General features: G+C 52.7%; 1 protein-coding gene across 1 annotated transcript in view; it reads right to left on the reverse strand.

The window, feature by feature from the left end:
• ROR2 (receptor tyrosine kinase like orphan receptor 2) overlaps positions 1-20285 on the reverse strand; it is a 200724-nt gene that overhangs the window by 4452 nt on the left and 175987 nt on the right. Inside the window, exons 5-7 of the mRNA XM_079789753.1 lie at positions 6206-6333; positions 2625-2939; positions 1560-1805 (exon numbers count right to left, since the gene is read on the reverse strand). Coding sequence (XP_079645879.1) covers positions 1560-1805; positions 2625-2939; positions 6206-6333 — 689 coding nt within the window. The remainder of the gene's footprint in view (positions 1-1559; positions 1806-2624; positions 2940-6205; positions 6334-20285) is intronic.

Below are 20285 nucleotides of genomic sequence, written 5' to 3' on the forward strand. Positions count from 1 at the left end.
ACTTTAAGTTGAACATGGAATAACAATATCAACTATTTGTATACACAGAAGCATCCGTTTCATAAATAGAAGTTTGAGTTCATAGAGTCACATCGTCCACATCCCGCTTCTGGTTTTGTGGCAGAAAAATGGACCCCGGCGCTGCTCTCAGGACAGACAGCTCCGGCCACTCCCTGGTGGCCGGTGTGTCACCACAAACAACTCGTCCGCTTCTTATTCAGCCGTCACAAGTGATTCTGTAACAAATATCCTTGCATTTCTGCCCTCTAACTGCAAATATTTCTGCAATATAAGATCCCTGCAATTGCTGAGCCAAAGAACATACTTTTCCTTTATGTTTTGATTTTGTTTTAACTACAAAAGTAATAACTGCTCATTATAAAAACGTTTTATATTTTAATGTATCTGTAATTCATGCGAAATCACTGCTACAAGTTTGATGTGCATCTTCCCCAAACTTCACCCCGAAATATAGGGCTTATGTGCATGTGCGCACACACACGCACACACACACGCGCACACACAGCTTTCTTTCTTTTTGTTTTTCTGTAAACAGAAAGGGAAGAGAAAGGAGGTAAGAGGGGGGACAGAACACAGCTAATGGCCTGCAGCTTGCTCCTGCTCCTGAACAGATCATGCACACCCTGCAGGGCACTCTCAGACCCTGTAGCACTCCACAGCCTAGCTGTGCAGAAATCTAACTGACATCTCCACTCCTGACATTTACTCCGCAGTGAACATGCTGCTGGTGTGCTGAGCGGCTGAGCGGGGGGAGTGCCGGGTCTGGGCCCGCAGCACAGTGTGCGGGGTGGAGGCAGGCCCCGCCATCGCTGCAGGTGGAGGCCAGCCTCACCGCTGCCAGCAGAGGCCCCGGGCAGCTGGGGCGCCTGGGTGTGCTTCACCCGTTACCTCTCGATCCATCTTCTCCTGGTAATTTTCCTCCAACACTCTACTCCAGGCTCCAAAATGGAAACCTCAGGAGCAGCCCAATCTCAGGGATCCAGCCGAGTGGAGCTGGTGGGAAGTAAATGTTGGATACAGGATGATAATGTTTGCAAAGTTTGAACCATTAACGCCAAGGTCTTCTCCTTTTCATAACCTAACAGAGGAATTGCAGGGGCAGTGGGTAAGAGATGTAAGTTCTAATTTTCTCTCATTCTGCTGAGCTGCGCGGGAAAGCTGAGCTGCGTGGGAGCCGGGCAGGCCAGGCAGGCCTTGGTCAGACCCTGGCGAGGAGCTGCCTCCCTGTGCCCCAGCTAACACTAGGAAATGCCACATAATAATGTTACTGGAGAAGCAAGATGCAAACTGAATGTCCCAGGACCATGCACAGGAAAAGGGCTGACAGGACCCAAATGCAAACAGTGAGGAAAGTAGGGGTGACTTGCACATGACTCTTCAGACGTTTCTATGATTTAAAACGTGCTATAATGACCAGCTATTACTTTTATAACCAGCAACAGTTTTACATAGAACAAGCGATCGTGGCCTTGGGGGGGCGGGACAGCACCAGCCCCTGGGCCAGGGCAAACCAAGCGCACGCAACAGAGAGAACCTACTGCACGGGGGCACGTCACATAGCTCCATGGGCACGTTCTTGTTCTTCGTGAAGCACCAGGGGCCCTCCATCTGCCCTCCGGGGTTCCGGCAGTAGGCGTGCCCCCCGCCGAGCTCCGGGAAGTCTGCACTGCTCAGGTGGTGGCTGTGGGGGTGCTGCAGAGCCCACGGCTGGCACTGGTGCCCCGACTTGGTGGTGCTCGCCGTCCCTCGGTAGTCGGTGCCCGAGCCGTTGTAGCACTGATGGTCTGAGAGGGGAGAGAGGTTAGGAGCCGATGGAGAGCAGCAGCCCCGCTCGGTGAGAGCACCTCAGCGCTTCAGGACGAGCCAGCCTGCCCGCAGGCACTCTAACTGGAGTCCCCAAGGACCAGAGGCTTGTGCATGAAAACAGTAACTCAACGAAGCCCCAAACTCAGCAATTAAACTGGGGTACACCCCGGACACATGGAGAAGAAAAGCTGTCGGAAGTGATTCCATGGCCCTGGAACCACCTTTGGGACCCACACCCCGCACCCCCACTCCAGCATGAGCTCGGCCGGCCTCGTGTTCACCGGCTCTGGAAGCAAAGCCACACTGTGCGGGGGAGGGGCTGCCAGGCTGGCCACCCCCAGACCCCTCACCGGGGAGCACAGGCTCAGCTCCACCTGGGGGGTGGGGGAGCCCCCTCAGGCCCCTCCAGCCCCCACCCCCTTCCGAGCAAGGCCTGGGGTTAGTAGTTACTATTCGCATGTAACAGGTGGAAAGGATGTTTACGCAACTTGTCTGACGTCACACCGAGTAAGCCCAGGATTGGGGAGCGCAGCAGGCCTGCGAGCAGGCTCCCGTGTCTGGAGGAGCCCCGCCCACTCGGGGAACCCCTGGCCTAAGGAAGGAACCAGCCTCTTCCCTGAGCCCGGCGGGCAGGCAGATGACTCCGCTGCAGGGAACGCCGAGGCTCAGAGAGGCGGTGACTTACGGGCGCCCCAAGGACAGGCAGGGCCGGCGCGGTGGCCTGGAGCTGACCGGTCCCTGCTCTGGAGCCCTCCCGCAGGCCCTACTGGACGGAGGGGCCCGGGCGCGGGACTCACAGCGGCCCAGCCGCTCGGCCGGGATGCCGATGCGCATGCAGTCGGCGGCGGCGGGGCTGTCGGGCAGGGGCAGCGCCTCGCACTTGGGCAGCTGCAGCCGCATGAGGATGAGCGGGTTGGAGCGCGCGATGGTGTACTCCTGGCGGCACAGCTCGCTCTCCAGCACCTCGCACTCGTCGCGGCACAGCTCGCGCGGCTTGGGGGCCCGTGACCGCGCGTCGCACAGCGGGAACACGAAGTGGCAGAAGGACGGGATGGCGAACTGGGAGCACTGGTCCGACAGGTGCGTGGAGGTGCCGATCATGGTGAAGGCGGCTGCGGAAGCAGGAGACGGTCAGCGGTGGGCCCTGCCCTGCCTGCCGGTGCCCCTCCACCCTGCCCGCCAGCGCCCGCCCCAGCTTCACTCCCCAAGGCTCTCACGGGACAGGGGCCGAGCCCGGGGAACACGAGCCGCCTGATTTGAACCAGACAGAAGGTTCCAGCAAAGGCAGAACAAAAGAGAAGGGGAACTAGGCCCGGGACCCCGTCCAGCTGGTGCTTCTTCGCGACAGGAAGCGCCCACTGCGGACCCAGGGGCTCCGTGAGGCCGGGGGGGCGGGGGGGGCGGCTTCTACTAGGAGAGGCTGCGGAGGGGGCACAAGGGCCCGGCCTCACTCTGCATCCCCGCCCAAGGGCAAGGTCACAGCAGCCGGGGAGGCCTCCGTGGGGACGGAGCGGAGCGAGTGTGCACGGACAGCTGCCCTGGGCAACGCGCATTGTGGGCGGGAGCTGCGGAGGAGGGGTGCGGGGGGCGGGTGCTGGCAGCGAGGGGAGGCGTGGCAGAGGGCGGGCGTGCACAGGGCGAGGTCTGTGAGAAGGAGCAGAGAAGCAGCCCTCGGAGGGGGTCTGTAGGTTTGCTTTTTAGGGGCAAGACGTGCCAGGATGGAGTGACGGGGCCGAAGCAGTCCAGAGGAAGAACTTGACGCCTGGCGTGGAGGAACGAGGGGCTGGAGGGGGTGCTGCCACATTCGGGGCCCTAAGGAAGGCACCAGCCAGAAGGTCCACCCACCTTGACCTGCGAAGAACCTGCTGCTAAGGATCTGACCTTGGACAGCAAGAGAGAGAGCCCCCTCCCTACACACGGCGGGGAGGTTGGAATTCAGTCCCGGGGATGCCCAGCTCCACCACTTGTACTGCCCCGTTTGTCCAGCAGGCGGCGCTGCTGGCCCCAGTGCCGCCGGAGGGGGCAGGCACCAGGCAGGCTCCAGGGCAGGCGGCTGGGCCCTGCCGGTTGGTTACGGTGGGAAAGCCCCTCACGCAGCCCCTGCCTGGACCCGTGTCTGTATTTGCCCAGTGGGCTTGGAGACCCACGGGGAACGAAAGCCCACAGGGAGCCCATAGAATAGCAGGTGAAGGACAGCCCAGGCGGAGGCAACAGCGTGGCCACGCCGGGCACTGCTCCCGCCAGCCCTCTGCGCCGTCCTCCGTCCTCCTGGCCACTCTGGCTGCTGGTACAGCTGAGGAACAGAGAGGCCAAGAACCAGGTGTGCAGCTCAGCCCCATCCCGTGGAGCGGTGGCTGCCTGGAGGGCGGCTGCCGAGAGAGCAAACCGGCGTTACATTGGGGTGGTCGGCGGGTAGGCTGTCATGGCTGACCCTTGTAGGATCTGTCCCCCCGCCCAGACATCTCCGGTGAGGGCTTCTTTCTGAAGGGGTGCTTCTAGGTGCTGGGAGCCGGACAGCTCCTGTCCGGGCTACTCCCACCCACGCCCTGCACGGCACTCGGAAGGCTCCTGGGAGCCCGTTTGTGGGGACCCCCGAGTCCCGGGCCTGGATGAGTGTGAGCGCTCTCCAGACGGAGCACCACGCCGAGTGCCCCGGAGCCAGGCAGTCTAGAGCACCCTCACTTTATCCTTTGATAAACCCACCCATCCATCTAGAGAACCCGCGTTCTAAACTTTTACCTAACAGCTGCTGTCAGTCAGTCTGATTAGATAGCCGTGTTGCTTAATTCTTTAAACGATTCCTGAAGAAATAACCGAGGGGCAACCTTGGGCCTTGAATCAGTGTTTGCCGACTGGTGGGCTGTAAAGTTAATTCTGGAGTCTGAGGCTAGCATTTTAGAAGATAGTTAGACCAGAGGGTGTTAGAGTGCTTGGTTCATGTTAAGGGTGTGACCAACTTTTTCTTTTTTTTTAATGTTTTATTGACTTTTAGATAGAAAAGAAGGGAGAGGGAGGGAGAGAAAAACATTGATGAGAAAGAAACACTGATTGGCTGCCTCCTGCATGCTCCCTATTGGGGACCGAGCCTGTAAGCTGGGCATGTGCCTGACGGGGAGTCGAAGGGGTGACCTCTTGGTGCCTGGGTCGATGCTTCACCGCTGAGCACACCGGCAGGGGCCCAACTTTTAATGAAACAAAGCTGAAGGGAGAATTCTAAGTGCACTGCTTTTACAGGGCGACGGCTGTCTCCTGCAACACATTCAACTCTGAAACACGTGTGTGCGCACGCTAAGTCAAGATGCAAAGTGCACCTTTCACTGTGTGTTGTGTCCAAAGGTTGAGGAGTGCTGCTTTAAATGGCATAAAAACGTTTCCAATGAGTGACAGTAAGGTTTTCAAACCATTCTCACCACTGGACCAAGGGACTGCAGGCCCCACCCTGGCCCTGTCCTCGGGGGGCTCTGGGACAATGGGCCGGGCAGACCCTCTGTGACCATGACCTTAGACCCTACAGACTGAGGGTGAAAGGCAAGGCCAGAGTTGACCTACGTGTGGAAGGCATTTCAGTGACACCTGCGTGGGTTTCTGCCCCCCTGTGGGCAGGCTGCCCCGCCGCTCCCGGCCCAGCACAGAGGCGGTGGGGAGGCTGCGGGGCAGCGGAGGTCAGAAACTACCATGGAGAGCAGCCAGTTAACTTCCCCAGAGACTCGCCTGCTTCCCCCACGTCTGGAGGCGCGCGCTCTGCAGGGAAGGAGCTCCGCAGAGTTTAATGCATTTTCTCACTTCTCCAGGGGTTTCCCCCAAGAAGACCCGTGTCAACACGTGAAAGCCGGTGTGCTGAGGGCTCACCACCCAGCAGACAGTGACCCCTGAGACGGAGCGTGGGCAGCCTCGTCGCAATGACCCGCTCCCGCTCTCGCGCTTCCAAGTGCCCCCGGGAGGTGAGGGGACTTGGGTTGAGCTCAATGCACTGTCCCCAGGCACAGTCCGTGGCCTGCAACCTCTCCCCCAACAGCTGAAATCAGGCCCCTGCACCTTTTCACCCAGCCCAGCTCCAAGGGGGCAGTCCCGAGAGGTGAGGCGAGGCCAGCCAGCGCCGGCGTGCCCCCCCCACCCCCACCCCCGAGGGCGGCCAGGGACGGAGCCCAGGCAGTGAGGCCCGCACCGCAGGGCTCCCCACCACACGCCAGCCCAGCGGGTGTAGGAAATCCACTCTCCCGCGCCCACACTCGCTAGTTCACACGCACACAGGGAGGAGCATTTCCGGGCAAACCATGGCGGCCGCTGCAATCGCTTCTAAAGGGCCCTCTCTGTTGCAGGAGCCATGGAGCCCACCGGACGCCCGCCGTCGGGCAGGGACAGGCACCGCGGCTCCTACCTGTGATCCGGTTCTCGATCTCCCCCTGCATCTGCAGGGAGTCCACGTAGATGGTCCGGTTCCCGATGAAGCGTGCGCAGGCGATGCCCCGGTACGGCTGGCAGAACCCGTCCTCGTGGTCGTCGTCTCTGGGGAAACACGCAGCTGGTAAGCGCGCCGGAGGCTGCCCAGTGCCCGGAGAATTTTCCCTTTTAAACCTGGCATCTTAGGATCGAGCCATCTTCCTCCTTGTAATTATCCAAGTGAATGGAGAGCTCATGTCCCCACAAACCCGCACCGAGGTTTACGGCAGCTGCACCCAGAATCGCTAAAACGTGGGCGCATCCGCGATGCCCTCAGCAGGCCCGTCCAGACAGGGGAGATCACTCAGCGACAACAGCAATGACTGCGGACCGTAACGCGCATTGCAGTGAACGCAGCCGCTCTGAAAGGTGCCTGCTGTGTGCTTCCAACCTCAGAACATTCTGAAAAAGGCGGAACACGGAGACAGGAAACGACCAGCGGATGCCAGGGCCGCACAGGCAGAGCGCAGGGAATGAGACATGCCGCGCGTGTGTGTGACGCTGTAGCGCTGGGCAAACCACACTGCACAGAAAGCCAGTCTACAGCACGCACTGTGCCCATCAGTGAGTGTGCCAGACTGCCTCAGCCGCTCAGCGACGGGCACACTGAGTGTGCCAGACTGCATCAGCCGCTCAGCGACGGGCACACTGAGTGTGCCAGACTGCATCAGCCGCTCAGCGACGGGGACAGTGAGTGTGCCAGACTGCAGTCAGTACCCTGCCTCAGCCGCTCAGCGACGGGGACACTGAGTGTACCAGACTGCAGTACCACTGCATCAGCCGCTCAGCGACGGGCACACTGAGTGTGCCAGACTGCATCAGCCGCTCAGCGACGGGGACACTGAGTGTGCCAGACTGCAGTCAGTACCGCTGCATCAGCCGCTCAGCGACGGGCACACTGAGTGTGCCAGACTGCATCAGCCGCTCAGCGACGGGCACACTGAGTGTGCCAGACTGCATCAGCCGCTCAGCGACGGGGACACTGAATGTGCCAGACTGCAGTCAGTACCGCTGCATCAGCCGCTCAGCGACGGGCACACTGAGTGTGCCAGACTGCAGTCAGTACGCTGCATCAGCCGCTCAGCGACGGGGACACTGAGTGTACCAGACTGCAGTACCACTGCATCAGCCGCTCAGCGACGGGGACACTGAGTGTGCCAGACTGCAGTCAGTACGCTGCATCAGCCGCTCAGCGACGGGCACACTGAGTGTGCCAGACTGCATCAGCCGCTCAGCGACGGGCACACTGAGTGTGCCAGACTGCATCAGCCGCTCAGCGACGGGGACACTGAGTGTGCCAGACTGCAGTCAGTACCGCTGCATCAGCCGCTCAGCGACGGGCACACTGAGTGTGCCAGACTGCATCAGCCGCTCAGCGACGGGGACACTGAGTGTGCCAGACTGCAGTCAGTACCGCTGCATCAGCCGCTCAGCGACGGGCACACTGAGTGTGCCAGACTGCATCAGCCGCTCAGCGACGGGCACACTGAGTGTGCCAGACTGCATCAGCCGCTCAGCGACGGGGACACTGAGTGTGCCAGACTGCAGTCAGTACCGCTGCATCAGCCGCTCAGCGACGGGCACACTGAGTGTGCCAGACTGCAGTCAGTACCGCTGCATCAGCCGCTCAGCGACGGGCACACTGAGTGTGCCAGACTGCAGTCAGTACCGCTGCATCAGCCGCTCAGCGACGGGCACACTGAGTGTGCCAGACTGCAGTCAGTACCGCTGCATCAGCCGCTCAGCGACGGGGACACTGAGTGTGCCAGACTGCAGTCAGTACGCTGCATCAGCCGCTCAGCGACGGGCACACTGAGTGTGCCAGACTGCAGTCAGTACCGCTGCATCAGCCGCTCAGCGACGGGCACAGTGAGTGTGCCAGACTGCAGTCAGTACCCTGCATCAGCCGCTCAGCGACGGGGACACTGAGTGTGCCAGACTGTAGTCAGTACCGCTGCATCAGCCGCTCAGCGACGGGCACACTGAGTGTGCCAGACTGCAGTCAGTACCCTGCATCAGCCGCTCAGCGACGGGGACACTGAGTGTGCCAGACTGTAGTCAGTACGCTGCATCAGCCGCTCAGCGACAGGGACACTGAGTGTGCCAGACTGTAGTCAGTACGCTGCATCAGCCGCTCAGCGACAGGGACACTGAGTGTGCCAGACTGCAGTCAGTATGCTGCATCAGCCGCTCAGCGACGGGGACAGTGAGTGTGCCAGACTGCAGTCAGTACCACTGCATCAGCCGCTCACCGACGGGGACACTGAGTGTGCCAGACTGCAGTCAGTACGCTGCATCAGCCGCTCAGCGACGGGGACAGTGAGTGCCAGACTGCAGTCAGTACGCTGCATCAGCCGCTCAGCGACGGGGACGCTAAGGCAGGATGTACTAACGGGGAAACCGGGTGTGCAGATGAGGGGCCACATGAGAACACTCTGTACTTTATGTTCACCTTTTCTGCAAACCTAAAACTTCTCCAAAAAATAAAGTCTATTAAGTTGATTAAAACCCAGCACCTCTAAGGGGGGCAGGGAGGACTGAGTGAAATGGATTCTGATGGGTCCATGTCCATGTCCATGGCCCAATACAGAGACAGTTCAACTGGAACATGTTCCATCAGAGAGCGTCCGCCCGCCCCTCCCTGGACACGGCTGCCTGCCCGCACGGCGTCGGTGAGGACGATGCTCGTGGGGAGCCCTCTGCCCCTGAGTGCAGGAGAGAACGCGGAAATGGAGGAGCCATGGGGGATTCCCAGAAGTTTGGCTCTCACAGCGTTGTCTCCAGGAGGTGACGCACCACCTTGTCCCTGCTGTGTAGCCAGCAGACCACGTGTGGAAATATGGGGGACAGAAAGGGAGACTCCCAAGGCCCCCACCCCACCCCACCCCCGCCGTCGGGCCTTCCCAGACCCTGTTAGTCTTAAGTTGTTCTCTGTAGAACGGCTGTGCAGGTCTGCCCCCGCTGACGAGGTCGCACTAAGGCCCCGACGCCATTGAAAGTCGTCCTTGGATGCCCCAGGAGCCAGTGACCAGCCACAGCAGACACAGGCGGCTGTCGCTGCGAGGGAAGGAGCGGGGCTGGGGCTCGAGGGCAAGCTTCGCACAGGGCTCAGGCCGGTCACCCAGTTGCTTGTTTTCAAGCAAAGCTGCCACTTGCTCATCATCTGAAACATCATGTGCAACACCTGCCATTGCACCCCTCACGGATGTCAGCGACCCCAGTGGGAGCCGTGCTGTGTGCGCCTCGCCTGATGGCTCAGTGTGAGATCTGTGTGCACCTCGCCTGATGGCTCAGTGTGAGATGTGGTGCGCGTGGCGGCGGAGACAGGAGAGCCTGGGCACCTTTCCCGGCTCTGCCTCCAGTGACTCCCCTTCTGCTGCCTTCTCTGTCCCCGAAGAAAAGATTCCAGAGAAACTATCTGGAGCCAAAAATAACCGAGGCAGGAGATTCTGGCGTCAAGAGGCGGAAGCCCTCCCTCCAGTTCACGGCCATCCCTGCTGTGGGTCAAGGATTCCTTAACTATAGCTCAAATAGGCAAGCACATGTGCTAACAATACACACCCAGAGCCGCCACGGCCAGACACCCACACAGGTGCAGTCCACAATGCCGGCGGTGCGCGAGGCATCGGCGTGCAGGTTGGGTGCAGGGCACATGCCTGCTCTACGGGGAAAATCCTGAAGAGGTCCGTCGCCTACACCTAGGGTACGAGTCCATCCAGGCAGCCCCCTGGGGCGTCCCAGGAAGAGTGACTTCTCTCTGCTTCAAGAGTCAAGGAATGGAAACCTATTCCCTCACTGTGGGCCCCTCCCTGGGTGGGCTCCTCCCTGGGTGGACTCATCCCTGGGTGGGTCCCTCCCTGGGTGGGCTCCTCCCTGGGTGGGCCCCTCCCTGGGTGGGCTCCTCCCTGGCTGCGGCTGAGGTGCCCCCAGGATGGGAAGAGCAAAGTGGGGGCAGGGCAGACAGGCTGGAAAGGGGCCCAAGGCTCACCCACAGCTTACTCATTCAAGTGGGCTTCCAATCTGAATTTTAGAAAATGTCCAAATCTGAAGAAGTAGTTGGAAAATGAGATCCTTCAGGTTATGAAATTTTAAGAAAACAAGTGGGAATTACTTGACATTTTCAAACGGAATTATGCTTTCTCTTTACCTGGCGCATTTGGGAACTCTGGGAAGTGACAGAGCTGAAGAACATCTGTGAGACCAGGCCCTCGGGGGCCACAGGAAAGATCTGGGCAGAGCGCCATCGACCAACCCGTCAGCCACAGGGGACACGCTCACCCACTCCAGAACACCCAGCTACGAGGCCCGTTCTGGAAATCCACATGCCCAAGGCACTGACCCAGGTCTAATGGCAGGTGAGAAAGAAGCGCACACGTCAGTTCACAGCCAGGGAGGGCAGGACAGCCACCACGCGGTGCAGGACCCCGCCACAGGAGAGCAGGAGGGTCCTGGACGGAGGAAAGGCCATCGCGTTGTGACAGGATGTCCTTCAGGAGGGACCGAGGACATGGTGGGCCGACGGCCAACCGTCTCCCCAGCTTGTACATCCTATCTAATAAAAGAGTAATATGCAAATTGACCATCACACCATGACACAAGATGGCCACCCCATGTGCTCAAAGATGGCTGCCCCTTGTAGACACAAGATGGCCACCACAAGATGGCCTACAGGGGAGGGCAGTTGTGGGAAATTAAGGGAAGTTAGGGGTGACCAGGCCAGCAAGGGAGGGCAGTTGGGGGGGACCTAGGCCTGCAGAGGAGGGGAGTTGGGGGGGACCAGGCCTGCAGGGGAGGGCAGTTGTGGGCGATCAGGCAAGCAGGGAGGGCAGTTGGGGGTGATCGGGCCAGCAGGGGAGGGCAGTTGGGGGGGACCAGGTCGGCAGGGGAGGGCAGTTGGGGGAACCAGGCCAGCAGGGGAAGGCAGTAGGGAGCCAGCAGTCCTGGATTGTGAGAGGGATGTCCCTAAACGGGCGGTCAGACATCCCTCAAGGAGTCCTAGATTGGAGAGGGTGCAGGCTGGGCTGAAGGACACACACCCCCCGCGCACGAATTTCGTGCACCGGGCCTCTAGTGTTAAACATAAAAGTTAGTTTCCAGAAAAGCTTAGGAAATTCATGGATATAAATAATGAATGACCCTAAAGGAAAGTAAGCTTCCTTTGAGGTTGAAAAGTAATCAGTGTCAAAATTCAGATGCAGTTACATATTGTGTAGGAAGTTAACATTCCCCCTCATTTGTTTTGTTAAAAGTGGTAAAACCATTCCATAATTGTTGTTCTTATGAAAGGTTACGTCGAAGGTAAATGAGTGAAGGAGAGGAAGCCATATTTCAGATTAGTTGGAGTGTGGGGTATGGGTGGGGGAGAGGAGGCACAGCAAAAGCAGAGAATAAACTGGAATAAATCACTGTAACAAAGTCTGAAGCTACACTCCATAAGCTGCCGGTGACCTGACAATGATCTAATAGGCTGCTATAGCAAAACACTCCTCAGAGGAAGGTAAAATCTAGAGTATAAACCACCATGTCCTGTCTACGATAAGAAATTACCAGACACATGGAAAACCAGCACAATATAACCCGTGGCCAAGAGAAATCCACCCGAAGATGATGGAGATGTCAGGCTTCGCAGCCCAGACTTTAAGGAACTGCAAGGAACCACGCACTCAAACTCACCCAGAAGGACCACTGCTCACACTCACCCAGAAGGACCACTGCTCACGCTCACCCAGGAGGACCACTGCTCACACTCACCCAGAAGGACCACTGCTCACGCTCACCCAGAAAGACCACTGCTCACGCTCACCCAGAAGGACCACGCGCTCACGCTCACCCAGAAGGACCACTGCTCACGCTCACCCAGAAGGACCACTGCTCACACTCACCCAGAAGGACCACTGCTCACGCTCACCCAAAAGACCACTGCTCACGCTCACCCAGAAGGACCACTGCTCACGCTCACCCAGAAGGACCATGCGCTCATGCTCACCCAGAAGGACCACTGCTCACGCTCACCCAGAAGGACCACTGCTCACGCTCACCCAGAAGGACCACTGCTCACACTCACCCAGAAGGACCACTTGCTCACGCTCACCCAGAAGGACCACTGCTCACGCTCACCCAGAAGGACCACGCGCTCTCGTTCACCCAGAAGGACCACTGCTCACGCTCACCCAGAAGGACCACTGCTCACGCTCACCCAGAAGGACCATGCGGTCACGCTCACCCAGAAGGACCACTGCTCACGCTCACCCAGAAGGACCACGCGCTCTCGCTCACCCAGAAGGACCACTGCTCACGCTCACCCAGAAGGACCACTGCTCACGCTCACCCAGAAGGACCACTGCTCACGCTCACCCAGAAGGACCACTGCTCACGCTCACCCAGAAGGAGCACTGCTCACGCTCACCCAGAAGGACCACTGCTCATGCTCACCCAGAAGGACCACTGCTCACGCTCACCCAGAAGGAGCACTGCTCACGCTCACCCAGAAGGACCACTGCTCACGCTCACCCAGAAGGACCACTGCTCACGCTCACCCAGAAGGAGCACTGCTCACGCTCACCCAGAAGGACCACTGCTCATGCGCACCCAGAAAGACCACTGCTCACGCGCACCCAGAAGGACCACTGCTCACACTCACCCAGAAGGAGCACTGCTCACGCTCACCCAGAAGGACCACTGCTCACGCTCACCCAGAAGGACCACGCGCTCTCGTTCACCCAGAAGGAGCACTGCTCACGCTCACCCAGAAGGACCACTGCTCACGCTCACCCAGAAGGACCACTGCTCACGCTCACCCAGAAGGACCATGCGCTCATGCTCACCCAGAAGGACCACTGCTCACGCTCACCCAGAAGGACCACTGCTCACGCTCACCCAGAAGGACCACTTGCTCACACTCACCCAAAAGACCACTGCTCACGCTCACCCAGAAGGACCACTGCTCACGCTCACCCAGAAGGACCACTGCTCACGCTCACCCAGAAGGACCATGCGCTCATGCTCACCCAGAAGGACCACTGCTCACGCTCACCCAGAAGGACCACTGCTCACACTCACCCAGAAGGACCACTTGCTCACGCTCACCCAGAAGGACCACTGCTCACGCTCACCCAGAAGGACCACGCGCTCTCGTTCACCCAGAAGGACCACTGCTCACGCTCACCCAGAAGGACCACTGCTCACGCTCACCCAGAAGGACCACGCGCTCTCGTTCACCCAGAAGGACCACTGTTCACGCTCACCCAGAAGGACCACTGCTCACGCTCACCCAGAAGGACCACTGCTCACGCTCACCCAGAAGGACCACGCGCTCTCGTTCACCCAGAAGGACCACTGTTCACGCTCACCCAGAAGGACCACTGCTCACGCTCACCCAGAAGGACCACTGCTCACGCTCACCCAGAAGGACCACTGCTCACGCTCACCCAGAAGGACCACTGCTCACGCTCACCCAGAAGGAGCACTGCTCACGCTCACCCAGAAGGACCACTGCTCACGCTCACCCAGAAGGACCACTGCTCACGCTCACCCAGAAGGACCACTGCTCATGCACACCAGAAGGACCACTGCTCTCGCTCATCCAGAAGGACCACGCACTCACCCAGAAGGACCATGGGAGAGGAGAAAATGGCGGCAGAATAGACAGATGTGTTCTGAGCCTTTCCCCGCAGCAGAAAGAAAGAACAGCTGAAGGTCATACTGGGAGTGTTTGTTCTCAAGCTAAGGGACAGCTGAACTCCAGGAGAAGGTGGGGGACTGCTGGACGGGGTTCCCCTGACCGGGCAGTCCCCACTGCAGCTGCGGCTGGGTCCCTTCCCGGAGCTATGGGCTCGGATGGAAAACCTCGCCATCTTGCAAGGGAAAGTGGATCTTGTCGGAGGCCTGAAAATCAACAACTGTGGCGACCGCCGAACAGCTGTGAGCCCCAGAACACCGGTCCCAGGTGGCTCGAACGCTTAGACTCAAAGGAGCTCTTCACTCCACCACAGAAAGGAGAGAGAGAACTACATAACCAGACATCCGGAGAAGAGAGATCATGGGGAGACAAAGAAACAGCCCGCATATGAAAGAAAAGCAGGCATCACCAGAAAAGGAAGTAAACGATTTAGAGGCCAGCAACCTATCAGAGAAAGAATTCAGAGAAATGGTCATAAGATGGCTGAAAAGAATGGAAGACAAATTCGACAATATGAGTAAGAACCAAGAGGAAATGAAGAAGAACCAAGAAGAAATGAAAAATGACATAGCTGCTGTAAAGAACTCAATAGAAAGCATCAAGAGTAGACTAGAAGAAGCAGAGGACCGCATCAGTGAGCTAGAAGACAAGATGGAAAAAAATACCCAATTACAACAGCTTCTAGAAACAAAAATTAGAAAGCATGAGGAGAGCCTAAGGGAACTTCGGGACAACACAAAACAAAACAACATCCGCATAATAGGGGTTCCAGAAGGAAAGGAAACTGAGCAAGGAATAGAAAACCTGTTTGAAGAAATAATGACAGAAAACTTCCCTGATACAGGGAAGAAAAATCCCACACAAATCCAAGAAGCTCACAGAGTCCCAAGCAAATTGAACCCCAAAAGACCGAAGCCTAGGCACATTATAATTAAATTGGCAAACACCAACGACAAAGTAGGAATCTTAAAAGTGGCCAGAGAGAGACAGAAAGTTACCTACAAAGGAACCCCCATCAGACTAGCAACTGATTTCTCAACAGAAACACATCAGGCCAGAAGGGAATGGAATGAAATATACAAAGTCATGCAAAGGAAGGGTCTCAATCCAAGAATACTGTACCCAGCAAGGCTATCAATCAAAATTGAGGGTGAAATCAGGAGCTTCACAGACAAAAAAGGACTAAGGGAATTTATTACCACCAAACCAGCAATGCAAGAAATGCTAAAGGGTCTGCTGTAAAAAAAAGAAAAGAAATAGGAAACGAAGAAGGAACACAGGGGTATAGAATAAAAATAGCGACAAATAAGTACCTATCAATAATAACTTTAAATGTAAATGGATTAAATGCCCAAATCAAAAGACATAGGGTAACAGATTGGATAAAAAAACAAGACCCATACATCTGCTGTCTACAAGAAACCCACCTCAGAAAAAAAGACGCACACAGACTGAGGGTGAAGGGATGGAAAAAGGTTTTCCAGGCGAATGGAAATGAAAAAAAAGCTGGGGTAGCAATACTTATATCTGACAAATTAGAACTCAAAGTGAAGGACATAACAAGAGATAAGGAAGGCCGCTTCATAATACTAAAGGGAGCAATCCAACAAAAAGAAATAACTCTGGTAAACATATACACACCCAATACAGGAGCACCCAAATATATAAAAAAAAGTCCTGGAGGATATCAAGGGAGAGATTAACAGCAATACAAGCATAGTAGGAGACTTTAATACCCCACGATCACAATTGGACAAATCCTCTAAACAAAAAATCAGCAAAGAAACATCAATCCTAAATGACTCACTAGACCAGATGGAATTAATTGACATCTTCAGAACATTTCACCCCAAAGCCACAGAATATACATTCTTCTCAAGTGCACATGGGTCATTTTCAAAGATAGACCATATGTTGGGACATAGGCAAAGTCTCTCCAAATTAAAGAAGATAGAAATCATATCAAGCATCTTCTCAGATCACAGTGTCATAAAACTGGAAATCAACTACAATAAAAACAATCCAAAGAAATCAAACACATGGAGACTAAACAGCATGCTATTAACAATGACTGGGTTATCAGAGAGATCAAGGAAGAAATAAAAAACATCATGGCAACAAATGACAATGAAAACACAACAATCCAAATCTATGGGACACAGTGAAAGCAGTCTTGAGAGGGAAGTTCATAGTTCTACAAGCCTACTGCAAAAAAAAACAAGAAACAATGGTAATAAATTACCTAATCCTACAACTCAGAGTTAGAAAGAGAGCAACAAGAAAAGCCCCGTATAAGCAGAAGGAAGGAAATAATAAAGATCAAAGTGAAGATAAACAACATAGAGACGAAAGAAACAATACAAAAGATCAACAAAACCAAGAGCTGGTTCTTTGAAAGCATAAACAAGATTGATGAACCTCTAGCCAGGCTCATCAAGAAGCAAAGAGAGAGGACCCAAATAAACAAAATCAGAAATGAAAGAGGTGAAATAACAACAGACCCCGCCGAAATACAAAGGATTGTTTCAAAATACTACGAACAACTCTATTTCAACAAACTGGACAACCTGGAGGAAATGGACATATTCCTAGAAAAATATAACTTTCCAAAACTCAATCAGGAAGAATCTAAACAGCTAAATAGGCCAGTAACTCTGGAAGAAATTGAAGCAGTCATCAAAAAGCTTCCGGCAAACAAAAGCCCGGGGACAGATGGCTTCACAGGAGAGTTTTACCAAACATTCAAGGAAGAACTAAAACCTATCCTCCTCAGACTATTCCAAAAAATTCAAGAGGAAGGAACACTTCCAAGCTCCTTCTATGAAGCCAGTATCACCCTAATACCAAACCAGATAAAGCCAGCACAATGAAAGAGAATTACAGGCCAATATCCCTCATGAACATAGATGCCAAAATCCTCAAAAAAATTCTAGCAAACCGGATCCAGGAGTACATCAGAAAGATCATACACCATGACCAAGTAGGATTTATACCAGGAATGCAAGGATGGTACAATATCCGCAAATCAATAAACGTGATACATCACATAAACAAACAGAGATAAAAATCACATAGTCATATCAATTGATGCAGAAAAAGCATTTGACAAAAATCCAACACCCTTTCTTGATAAAAACTCTCAACAAGGTGGGAATAGAAGGATCATACCTCAACATAATAAAAGCTATATATGATAAACCCACAGGAAACATCATACTTAAGGTGACCAGACATCCCGCTTTTGGCGGGACAGTCCCGATTTTTAACAATTTGTCCCGCGTCCTGTGGCGTTTTAAAAAAGTCCCGATTTTTGGAAAGAATGCACGACAAGCTAGGGAACGGCGGGAAAACGGGAAGGGAATATACGGTTTTCGGCGGCCATGTGGCTATTTAGCCAGGATATGAGTTTTATATTATTTTTGTTAATTTTACAATGTTAAGCTTTAATAATAACCAATAATTGTTGAGAACTGATTATTGAGAACTGCTTATCAAAGTTCGCATTGTTGATCAGTTGTTAGAATTCGACCACCATTGTTTGGACTTAATGAACAATGGCATTTTTTGGAATTGGCAACGACGAAAACATTTTGTAACTGTCTCTCAGACGATACACATCGTACTGCATGCTAGTGAGCTAGTTAAACAAGTGATGTAATTACAAATCAGCTATTCAGATAATTTAGGTAAGTAATTTATTTATTAATTTCATAAATACATCAATTTTCTTGAATTTAGCAGACAGTACTCGTATTATTTATATTTTATAGTGGCGGCAAAAAGTCTAGCGCCAGCCTTGAAAGTGACACTTACGACTTACGTTATGGCAAATTCAGAGGAAAAATAATACAAGTTAGTATTGTTATTATTTAGAAAGAAATATAGGATTAAAATAATTTTTAAAATATAGTTGCGTTATAACAATCAAATTAATTTAATTTATAAACTAACAATAAAATACGTTCATGTAATTATGTACCTACTTACTGTGTTTTTAAGCAATATGTATATAATAATTTATAATATAATTTTAAATTATTTTTTTAGATTTTTAACATAATGAGTAAGAAAAGAGGATGCAAATTCAACGATGATCTAAGAAGTGAATTTCCTTTTATTAAAAAAACCAAAAGCAATTACAATATAGACCAAATTTTTAATCAAGAACCTCTCCCCGGGCCGAAACCGGTTTGGCTCAGTGGATAGAGCATCGGCCTGCGGACTCAGGGGTCCCAGGCTTGATTCTGGTCAAGGGCATGTACCTTGGTTGCGGGCACATCCCCAGTAGGGGGTGTGCAAGAGGCATCTGATCGATGTTTCTCTCTCATCGATGTTTCTAACTCTCTATCCCTCTCTCTTCCTCTCTGTAAAAAATAAATAAAATACATTAAAAAAAAAGAACACCCCCCCCCCGCCCCCCAGTCAATGGTGTTCCGCTTTACCAATGTTAAAATCTTGTCACCTTAATCATACTCAGTGGGCAAAAACTAAAACCATTTCCCCTAAGAACAGGAACAATACAGGGATGCCCACTCTCACCACTCCTGTTTGACATAGTACTGGAAGTATTAGCCATTGCAATTAGACAAGAAGAAGAAATAAAAGGCATCCAAATTGGAAAAGCAGAAGTAAAGCTGTCCTTATTTGCAGATGACATGATATTGTACATAAAAAACCCACAAGACTCCATCAAAAAAACTAATAGACTCAATAAATGAATTCGGCAATGTAGCAGGATACAAAATTAACGCCAAGAAATCTATGGTCTTTCTATACACCAATACTGAACTTACAGAAAGAGAGACTAAAAAAGCAATCCCACTTACCATCGCACCAAAAAAATTAAGATACCTAGGAATAAACTTAACTAAGGAGGTAAAAGACCTATACGCGGAAAACTACAGGACACTGAAAAAAGAGATAGAGGAAGACGTAAACAGATGGAAAAACATACCATGTTCATGGATTGGTAGAATCAACATCATTAAAATGTCCATACTACCCAAAGCAATCTATAGATTCAATGCACTCCCAATTAAAATACCAACGGCATATTTCACAGACCTAGAAAGAACTCTCCAAAAATTCATCTGGAATAAAAAAAGACCCCGAATAGCCACAGCAATCCTGAGAAAGAAGAATAAAGTAGGAGGGATCTCAATATCAGATTTCAAGCTGTATTACAAAGCCACTGTTATCAAAACAGCATGGTACTGGCACAAGAACAGACATATAGATCAATGGAATAGAATAGAGAATCCAGATATCAACCCAAACCACTATGCTCAATGAATATTTGACAAAGGAGGCATGAACATACAATGGAGTCAAGACAGTCTCTTCAATAAATGGTGTTGGGAAAATTGGACAGATACATGCAAAAAAATGAAACTAGATCACCAACTTACACCATACACAAAAATAAACTCAAAATGGATACAGGACTTAAACATAAGACGGGAAACCATAAAAATACTAGAGGAATCCACAGGCAGCAAAATCTCAGACATATGCCAAAAGAACTTCTTCACTGATACTGCCCCTAGGGCAATGGGAGCTAAAGAGAAAATAAACAAATGGGACTACATCAAAATAAAAAGCTTTTTTACAGCAAAAGAAACTATCAATAAAACAACAAGAAATCCCACTATATGGGAGAACATATTTGCAAATGTTATCACTGATAAAGGTTTATTCTCCAACATCTACAGACAGCTTATACAACTTAATAAAAGGAAGATAAATGATCCAATAAAAAAATGGGCAACGGACCTAAATAGAATCTTTTCAAAAGAAGACAGAAGGAAGGCCAAGAGACACATGAAAACATGCTCAATGTCACTAATTATCCTAGAGATGCAAATCAAAACGACAATGTGGTACCATCTCACACCGGCCAGAATGGCAATCATCAACAAATCAACAAACGACAAGTGTTGGCGAAGATGCAGAGAAAAAGGAACCCTCGTGCACTGCTGTTGGGAATGCAGACTGGTGCAGCCACTGTGGAAAACAGTATGGAGTTTCCTCAAAAAACTGAAAATGGAACTCCCATTTGATCCAGTAATCCCACTCCTAGGATTATATCCTAAGAAACTGGAAACACCAATAAGAAAGGATATATGCACCCCTATGTTCATAGCAGCACAATTTACAATAGCTAAGATTTGGAAACAGCCTAGGTGCCCGTCAGCAGATGACTGGATCAGAAAACTATGGTACATCTACACAATGGAATACTATGCTGCCATAAAAAAGAAGGAATTCTTACCATTTGCAGCAACCTGGATGGAATTGGAGAACATTATGCTAAGTGAAATAAGCCAGTCAATGAAAGAAA

Source organism: Cnephaeus nilssonii (genome assembly GCF_951640355.1).
Source record: "Cnephaeus nilssonii genome assembly, chromosome: 14".
Taxonomy (NCBI): Eukaryota; Metazoa; Chordata; class Mammalia; order Chiroptera; family Vespertilionidae; genus Cnephaeus; species Cnephaeus nilssonii.